At 43.6% G+C, this 9,919-nt stretch overlaps 1 protein-coding gene across 1 annotated transcript in view; it reads left to right on the forward strand.

Annotated features, from left to right (window-relative positions):
- Window positions 1-8,570, forward strand: part of brinp1 (bone morphogenetic protein/retinoic acid inducible neural-specific 1) — a gene marked incomplete at both ends in the record, with an annotated part of 63,967 nt that extends 55,397 nt beyond the window's left edge. Inside the window, 2 exons of the mRNA XM_080846989.1 lie at window positions 1,408-1,630; window positions 7,430-8,570. Of these exons, the coding sequence (XP_080703115.1) occupies window positions 1,408-1,630; window positions 7,430-8,570 (1,364 nt within the window). The remainder of the gene's footprint in view (window positions 1-1,407; window positions 1,631-7,429) is intronic.
- Window positions 8,571-9,919: the final 1,349 nt, after the last annotated feature.

A 9,919-nucleotide genomic window follows, 5' to 3' on the forward strand; every position in this document is an offset into this window, starting at 1 on the left:
TGAGGAGACAGTTCTCCTCTCAGTTAATCGCAACAGTCGATTCCCCCTTCTCTCTCCATCTCTTCCTCCACCTCTCTCTCTCTCTCACTCTTTTACTCTCTGCCCCTGCCCTCACTTTCTCTCCACCGCTCTCACTCTCTTAGCTTTCTTAGCCAGGTTTGGTAAAGCACGCCACGGCTGAAGGAGTGGAAGAGCCACACACAGAGCAATTTAACCTCCCTCACACGAGGTGGAGGAGGGGGTTGTAATTCTAAAGCAATCTCGCCATATGGCATTAACCTGCTGCTTCCCAAACTTGCTTTTACCACACGAGAGAATAAAGGAGAGTGCCCTTGAATGCTGAGTCTGTTTAAGTGTGTTTAAAAATGAGAGTGAGAGCAGTTCTCTCTTTCTCTTTCTCTCTCTCTGGCTCTCTCTTTCTTGGTCTATTTCTGTCATATACTCTCCAACTCTCAAGCTCTCTTGCTCTACTGCCAAATAAGTTGATGATTCATTTATGATTACATTTTGTTTAAAGTTTTCTCCTCTTTCCTTAAGACCACGATAACATGACAGGTTGACCCCAAAACAGCAAATATTTTGTTGAGTTGACTTTGCCACATCAACTGGTAGCTTTGTGCAGTGTTACTGATAATGAAAAAAAATCCAATCTGGCCACCTCCCTGAGGTGAATACTGTCAATACATACCTGCCCATCCTCTGAGTTATATATTATTAACAAGCAATAAAAACATCCAAATAAAACCTGACAGCCTCATATACATTTATATATTATAGAGGACACCCTGGGTTAGGCCTAGGAGCTTGAAGGTCACATCATTCTTCCTAGAGAGAGGGTCCTACCAAATTAGACATCCAATATCCAGTAAAGCAGTGACACAATAAAGTCTGACCACATGACCACAGGCCGAAAAAAATGTGTCCATTTAAAACATAATGAGCATTTTGTTAAAGTGAAATCTGTTGGCTGAAGTGGCTTTTTGTGTAAATGCAATAAATTAGCAGTGACTTAATCAGATTTGGGTTTCAGTAATTAAAGCTTTCCCACCAAAAAAGCTTGTGTTGTTTGCTGTCCATATAGCTAATGGCATAATGACGTTATGTGCTGGGTTGTTTGCACTTGCTGATGAAACCCTAGCACCATTAGTTCTGTTTTGTCCTCTGCCTGTACACTTTCATTAGTATAACTACTCAGTAAATGTAGCGCTGTAAATGCGGATGCGTAATGGCTCCTTGCCTGTTTGTGTCCGTGTCCCAGTTCTCCAGGCGAGTTTAAGTCCTTCCTGAAGAGACTCTGTCCTCTCTTTCAGATCCCTGTCTGTACACTCTTCTTATCATGCATTACTCAGTAAATATGGAGCTGTACGTGCAGATACGTAATGTCTCCTCTGTGCCTCTGTTCTCCAGACGAGTTTAAGAGCTTCCTGAAGAGGCTGCCCTCCACCCACTTCCTGCCCGTGAGCAGCGTCCACCTGCTGTGGGGGAACGACTGGGACCTGCAGGCCCGCTACCGCCTGCTCCAGAGCTCGTTGGAGGCCCAGCGGCAGAAGATACAGCGCACCGCCCGCAAGCTCTTTGGCCTTAGCATCCGTTGCCACCACAACCCCAACCACCAGATGCCTAGAGAGAGGTGGGTCTCAATGTATGGAGCCTTTTTTATACTCTTTCTTTGTTTGTTTGATTTTTATGCGTGTGTGTGTGTGGGGGGGGGGGGATTCGTGCGGGTTTGTGAGTGTGGCTGTATGCTTGTTTCTGTCTGTGTGTGTGTGTGTGTGTGTGTGTGTGTGTGTGTGTGTGTGTGTGTGTGTGTGTGTGTGTGTGTGTGTGTGTGTAAGTGTGTGGGTCTTCATTCTTCATTCTTGGGTCTTCATTGTTGTTTGTATGACAGTAAATGTGTATGTTCACTTGTGTTTGTTTGTATGTGTTTGTGTATGAGAGAGTGTATGTGTGTGCATGTGTATGTGTGTGCGGGTGCGCCCGTGTATATGTGTGTGTTCAGTTGCGCCTGTGTGTCTTTGTGGAAATGTCCAACGCTTCAAATGACATACTTGATCTTTCCTTACACTTGGCAGAGCGTTAACCTGGGCTAAAATGGCAGCATTCAATCTCAGTATGTAAATGTTAATGCTCACTGGAAAATCAAGATCGTTATGACCTTTCTTTTTATGGTAGCAGAACTGCAAAAAAAAAAAAAAGGAAAGGCAAGACCTGTATATAAAAAAACCTAGACTGTGAAACTAAGAAAAGGTTACTTACATGGAAGGAATGCAAATAAACAGTGATTTAACGAGGCAGATGCGAGCTGAGCACACACAAACACAACGCTGGATCCGTGCACCCCTGCAAAGTATTTGTTCTAAAATTTGTGTTTGGGAGCAAACGACTGTCAACTGTCTCTAATGTAGAAGTGAGACGCCTACGCGCCATTGCAGGCTTTGACAAGGTTTGTTCTGAAGCGTTATCAAAGCGCTGCAGAGCACACTCAGAGCTCTGTGGGGCAAACATCAAGGCCGTTTGATGCATGGCTGAGGGAGAGAGAAAGGGAGCGAGAGAGAGAGACCCAGAGAGATTGAAATAGAAACAGACTAGGGTGAACCAAAGAGAAATGAGAGAGAGAGTGAGTGATGGGGAAAGAGAAGAGTGACAGAAAGAAAGAAAGAGTATCTCTCCGAGTCAGAGAGTGGATGTGTCAAATCCAGGTAAGTACACTGGAAACCCTGTGGAAAGCCTGAACTGCTGCCTGTAAGGGTTGAAGAATTACTTCTATCAGAGTGAGAAGCTCTTCTGAAAATGCATCCAGTAATGGATGCATCCATGAGGTCTCACAGAACACTACAGGCTGTGAAGTCGTCTGAGTTCACCTTTTTTATATATTTTGAAAGAAACAGGGTGCTTACAACATGGTAACATGCATCATCCTATTGCAAAAAACTACCAACTCTGCTTAACAAGTGCAGTGACCCTGTAATTATACTGTGTTCTAACCCACCTGTCTTACATACTTTGAATATACAAGAGTTACCAACAGAGTGCTTTCATACCTATAATTAAATGTTTTGATTAACAAACATCAGTTGTGTTTTGGAGACATGGACAGGACAGGGAATGCACATTTATGTGATGGGTGCGTGTGCTCCGCTGACTGATGGGGAGTGACTATGATAATGTAATGATGACAACAGAGATTGTTCATCGCAATTCTATCACAATTTCCTGTTCACTGCTTTAACTGTTAGTGACTTCACATTTTCTTGCATAAATGCATCGCTAGTTAGTTAGTTTTCCACACAGATGCCTGTGTAACATTCTCAAGCTAGTGCATGAGAAAAGATTTTGCCAAGGTCATGTCCTGTTGAATTGCATTGTTTAAACACTTCAAATTATATGTGAAGAATTTTTGGCAAATTAGTGCAGTGGACCATAGAAGGCACCAGGGAAATCTTCCAATTCCAGTCCATTTTAGGACATGCTAGAAATAGGAAGCATCCTGTTCACTGGTCCGGAAGCCTGGAAAAAAGATTTCACTAGTTGACTTCCACTGGATTTCTGTGGCCTGTGTTTGCGTGCCTGTCTGCTCAGTGTGACAAGAAAGATGTGCAGAAATAAAGGGACAAAAGAAGCACTGGAGCCTGAGTCACCGCTCCGCAGTCCAAGTGCTTTCAGTGCGCCAGTCAATCAATCAGTCAGTCAGTGTGTGTCCAGCCACCCCGAAATCCTACCTTCTTTTCCTATCTACATCCCTCATAGCCTGCACAGATTTCTTCTCTTTTTAAAGTTCTTCTATAAAGTTACAGTTCAAAGATGGTTGGCTGTTTCAGGAGACATCATTAGCTTCCGGGCTTGTGGAGACACCGTTCAGAGCTAATCACTGGGCCTGACTTGTGGTGGTGTTTGGGTGTCGTGCCTCTCACACAAACGCTCTTTTAATCACACGGCGCTCTGCAATTAAAGCAGGAAGCAAAGCATGGTGCCTGCCAGTGCATATGAAAGGCTTTGAAAACACATTTGGGCTTTAATTCTGGTCATTTGTCATCAGGCTGTACCTGATAAACGGTGGGCGGAATTATCTAGAAGTGGTGGTGGGGAGGCAGGGTGAGAGTAACGTGGGGCGGAGGGTGGGGGGTGGGGGGTTAATATGCCATAGCTTCTGAAATAAATGCAGCCTTTAGTTCCACCTCTACCCACCTGCGTCACCTGGCATTGCACCCACACAGAAACCCATCACGCCAGGATGTGGCTGCCTGCAGATGTGACATACTTCATAAGAATATTCTCATGGGTACAAGAGTCGATGAGCACTGAACAAAGTAAAAACAAAAGAATATGAAAAAGATGAAAACTCATGTTGGTTTCCTGTAATGGGACATGCATCACAGCTATCGCCACATACTACAGTGATCACTTGAAGGACCTACAAGCTATACATATATGTTGGTTCTTTGATAGATAAATGCATAAATATATCAATAAATAAAATGCAGCGTGACAGTCTACTTCGTATGCAAGGTAGAAGCCCTGTGTCCTTAGCAATGACATTACCTTGAAGTTGGAGTATTTCATGTTCACGTTTCCCTGCTACTGACAGCACATGGTATTATTAACTAGTCAGGCTGGCTGAACTGATTATTCAAAATTGCAGGGATTTTGAGCACTTTTTCAGTGCCTTTGATTGCATTTCCTAGACCAATATCCTAACATGTCATTTAATGCATAAAACAGAATTCAATGAGAGACACTCTGCGTGTGGCACATTTAATTCTTTCACAACCATCTCTCTCTCTCTCTCTCTCTCTCTGTCTCTTATACTCTCTTGCTTGGTTGCTTTTTTCTCAGCCTCACTCTCCCTTTATTTCCCTTATTTCCCTTTATTCACTCTCCCCCTTTCTCTCACTCTCTCTCTCTCTGTCAAACCATCCAATCTCTCTCTCTCTCTCTCTCTCTCTCTCTCTCTCTCTCGCTCTCTATCTATCTGCATTGATGTGTGTCATCAGTGCTAAGCGTGAGGGTTGTCTGTTTCCCTATTACAAACATGAAGATGTGCTCTGATTCGTGAAAACAAACATTCATTTCCAGCTATTTCCATTCTAGTCCCCATGGTGAGGAGAAGCCAGCCACTTGTTCTGCCGCAAAATAAACAATGATGGAAAACCAAAACACCAGGCGGCTCTCGTATGCCGCACTGTGCCAAAGTCCTTATTTGATAAAACATATCTGTGCCTTGCAATTCAAATGGTATATGTGACGCTTATTTCAAATGAATACATCGGGGCAGAATTCAATTACAGAAACGTTTTGTCTCTGAATACATCACATTAAAATGAAGCTGGTGAGATCCTCTGTTTCAGCCAAACATTGACTGCGTAAAATGGGAAAAACACATTTTCATTATATACTATATATATATATTGAATTTGTAACTCATAATGATGGATTTGGTTTATTAAAATATACGTGAAGACAGAAAAAAAGCAATATGTTATGAATTGTAGAAATCTGAAATAACTCTGATATAGCTTTGGGAGCATTGGTATTTGTGAAGATATTGCAGTTGTCCCGGTCAGACCTGATATGATTAAAGTGGCAACCATGTCAGTGTGTCTGATGATGGTAGTCATGATGTAGAAATCTGTCTGGCTGACTCCCAAATCCGATTCCCAAAGTGTGTTCGCTGTGTCATTCACTGCCCTCGGCAGGATGTCTCACAGTCGCCACAGACACGATCACACTGGAATGACGACGAAAGAAAAGACATTTCTTGTCTCATGAAAGGATCCCTTCTTGCAATCTGTTCCTCCATCGACTGTTGGATGTGACCCTGATGTGATTTTAGCATAAGCCACACTGATTATATGTATAGTTATTGAGATTTTTTTTTTCATTTAAAGATTGGAAGTACAGACATAAAGCACTGAATGACTCTTCTCTTTTTGCTTTTTAAAGAAAAGGGTTAAATCAGAAAGCATTTCAATGAGTTTAACAAGGTAGTATTTATTTTTAATTTTGTATTTTTTTTGGTTAAGTTTGGAGAATAAATCTGACAAAGAAAAATGCACTTTTTAAAGCAAAAAAAAAAAAAATTAATTTTGCCCTGGCACTGTTCTGCGTTTTGGAGACTATATTATTGGTTTTGAGAGTACTGACCTCAGTAATGAGAAATGGGTCGTGGAAACGCAACATAAACTGAAAGCTGTCCCATTTCAGATAGGTCTAGTGGAAACTTTAACATGATAGACACATGGAAATAGCATTAGGAAACTGACTTGATATCTTCCTGTAATGTTCTGCAACCCACTGTATGTCAATCTGTGTGTGTGTGTGTGTGTGTGTGTGTGTGTGTGTGGTTCAATAACTTTGCTATATCTCTGTTATCTGTGTCAGAAATATATTTTTGTAAGAATTTAATGGTGAGTGAGATGGCACATGCTTTAACCAGAAGTCGTCAATTCCCTTGAGTCCACATGCTAAATTTGTAAAAAGCCATCCATTTTGTTGCATTAAAAATACAAGCTTTTGAAAGGAGCTGAATGTAACAGTTTTATATTGATGGAGTGGCTGCCGTGACATAATTTGTAATTTAAATATTGTATACAGACATGTTCACTATTGTATGCATTAATTTTTTTTGCGTATGATCAAACACTGCTCTATGTTGACAAAGGCAGAACAGGCTAATTCATCTTTCTTTTAAAATCATAATTCCCTAAGTATAAATAGGATCCCCCCCATTTACACTTTTAGTTGTTCTGAGACAGAAGTAGCGAGCATCTCTCTCTCTCACTCTCAGTGTCCCCTGTAGCTGGCTGCCCGGTGATTGCTCATTTGGGAAATGGCTCTGGGGCTCCTGATCTGCCGAGCTCGGGGGGGGGGGGGGGGGGGGGGGGGGGTGGGGGTGGTGCGGGGGTGCAAGGGGGTTCATCAGTCACGGCTCTTCATTAGCATGTCATCATAACCTTGAGTTTACCCCCTCCCCCAACCCCCCCTGCTGGAATCAGACAGCCCAAGCTTTCCCCTCATCTACAGTAGAACTTTCACAACTGTCAGCATGACAAGACAGGGAGCCTGAGGGGAAAAGAGGCAGACAAGATTTGCATGGGAAAATAGAGAATCTCTCTCTCTCCATCTGTCTGTCTCTCTGTCTTTTGACAGAATAGATTATCCGTTTTACTGATTGGAGGGTAACAAATGGTGGCGGGGGCCTTGGCAGTTGGTTAATCCACTGTGACTGTGTGAGTTTGGGGGCTTTACTAAATGGTAATTATTTATGGAGCATTTTATACTTATGGTGCCCTTATGTCTTTTCTCTCATTCCCTCTCCCTCCCTGCGCTCTCTCTGTCTCTCTCTCGATGTTTATTTCTTTCTCTCACTCTCTCAATTTATCTTTCTTATCTTTTCTTCCCCCCTCTCCCCTGCTGTCTCCACTGTCTCCAGATCTGTGTTGCAGTGGCTGAACAGGGTGCAGTCCTACCTGTACTGCAATGAGAACGGCTTCTGGGGGACGTTCCTGGAGAGCCAGAGGACGTGCGTGTGCCACACTGGCGTGACGTTGTGTCAGCGACCCATCCCCTGTGTCATCGGCGGCAACAACAGCTGCGCCATGTGCAGCCTGGCCAACATCTCACAGTGCGGCTCCTGCAACAAGGGCTACAAGCTCTACCGTGGCCGTTGCGAGCCCCAGAACGTGGACTCGGAGCGCAGCGAGCAGTTCATCAGCTTCGAGACGGACCTGGACTTCCAGGACCTGGAGCTGAAGTACCTGCTGCAGAAGATGGACTCTCGCTTGTACATCCACACCACCTTCATCAGCAACGAGATCCGCCTGGAGACCTTCTTCGACCCACGGTGGCGCAAGCGCATGTCCCTCACGCTGAAGAGTAACAAGAACCGCATGGACTACCTCCACATGATCATCGGACTCTCCATGAAGATATGTCAGATGCGTAACAGCAGCATCGACCCTATGTTCTTTGTTTACGTCAACCCCTTCAGCGGCAGCCACTCTGAGGGCTGGAGCATGCCATTCGGTGAGCATGGGTACCCGCGCTGGGAGAAGGTGCGCCTGGGCAACTCGCAGTGCTTCAACTGGACCCTGCTCCTGGGCAACCGCTGGAAGACCTTCTTCGAGACGGTCCACATCTACCTGCGCAGCCGCGCCAAGGTGCCCACCAATCTTCGCAATGACACGGGCCAGGGCCCAGTGGACCTGTCCGACCCCAACAAGAGGCAGATCTACATCAAGATCTCTGACATCCAGGTGTTCGGCTACAGCCTGCGCTTCAACGCGGACCTCCTGCGTAGCGCTGTGCAGCAGGTCAACCAGTCGTACACGCAGGGCACACAGTTCTACTCCTCGTCCTCCATCATGCTTCTGCTGCTGGACATTCGGGAGCGCATTAACCGCCTGGCCCCTCCGGTGGCCCCCGGGAAACCCCAGCTGGATCTCTTCTCCTGTATGCTCAAGCACCGGCTCAAGCTCAACAACAGCGAGATGATCCGTGTCAACCACGCTTTGGACATGTACAACACAGAGATACTGAAACAGTCAGACCACCTGACTACTAAACTCTGCTGAGGGGAAGTTCTGAGAGTAAGAACAAGTATTAACAAAGACAAAACTGTTTGGGAGAGTATAAAGATAATTTTCTTTTTTTCAGTTTGGACCTTTTTTTGTTCAGCTTTTTGATGTACTATTAACAACTTTGTAAGTGTAATTGTTAAACAGAAACTAAAATACAAAGATGAAGACTTTTAGTTCACTAAAGAAGATGATGAGGAAAAAAAAAGAAAAAAAAAACATTGACTGTACCATATTTGTCCAAGCATGTCTGTCATTTCCTAAAGGAGTATTACATGAAAAAAAAATATTAAAGTCAACATCCAGTGACAAAGAGGCCTTGACTTTACTCTGAGGGAGCAAAGGTACATCTGAAACTGCCATTCTTTTCTGAGTAACTCATTTTTAAAAAGAATATGTAATCAGTGCAACACAAGGGCAGAGTGTTTAGTTTGAGGTAAACCGAAAAGCTGAAAGGACATTTTAGGAGTACATCTCAAAGCTTGACAGGTTAGTCAGGAATGAAACTTCAGCTGCATTGTCTTTTCACATTGCAAAATGCTGCATCGCTCGTACTTCTGCTATATCTTTTGAGTGCAGAAATTTGCAGAAGCGGATGAGTCATTTAGTCCCAGTCGATAGCCAACTGTTTATACATGTGTATATCTGTTTTTTTTCCCCTCTCGCCTAATGCTCCTTGCTGTCTGTTAACTGGATATGTCATTTGAGAGTGAGTGCTGGCAAAATAAGCAGAGAGTCTGTCTGTCTTATTCTCCCTTCTGACCTTTGAACTTCAGCCGGTGTGTTTTGAAGAGGTGGGTCTCGCTGGTGCCTGAGTGCAATGTTGTGGTCTAAACATGAACAATCAATGCTATTTCGTACAGCTTTGCAAAAACGTACACCTTGTGACTGCTGATTTGTGAAGCTTGCTGGGTACCAATAGCAAATCCTAATATCCATCGTTCACTAGCATCTGCAAGAGAAAAAAAAACAACATAAAAGCCATACATTTCCTAGAGGTATATTCAATAAAAAGAAGAGAAAGAGAGAAAAAAAAAAACGCTTGTACACATTTTTCGCTGTGGAAAAAGCCCACTTTTTAGTTTTTTTTTTGTTTGTTTGATGGGGTGGGGGTGGTCTTTTTAAAATCTAAAGGAATGATAACCTTTACCGGGGTACATGGGATTGAGAAACGCCATTGTAAACCTTCTGCATTTCCACTGACTAGAGTGAGAACATTTAAAACAACAGTACCATTAAAGCTTCATGTTCTTTCATTAATTTTGATCTGAAACTCTCCCCTTCCTTCTGACTATGTATCTGATCCGCTTCTATGTTCCTCACACCCCAGCAAATTCAGGTGAAAG

Source organism: Sprattus sprattus, assembly GCF_963457725.1.
Source record: "Sprattus sprattus genome assembly, chromosome: 11".
Classification (NCBI taxonomy): domain Eukaryota; kingdom Metazoa; phylum Chordata; class Actinopteri; order Clupeiformes; family Clupeidae; genus Sprattus; species Sprattus sprattus.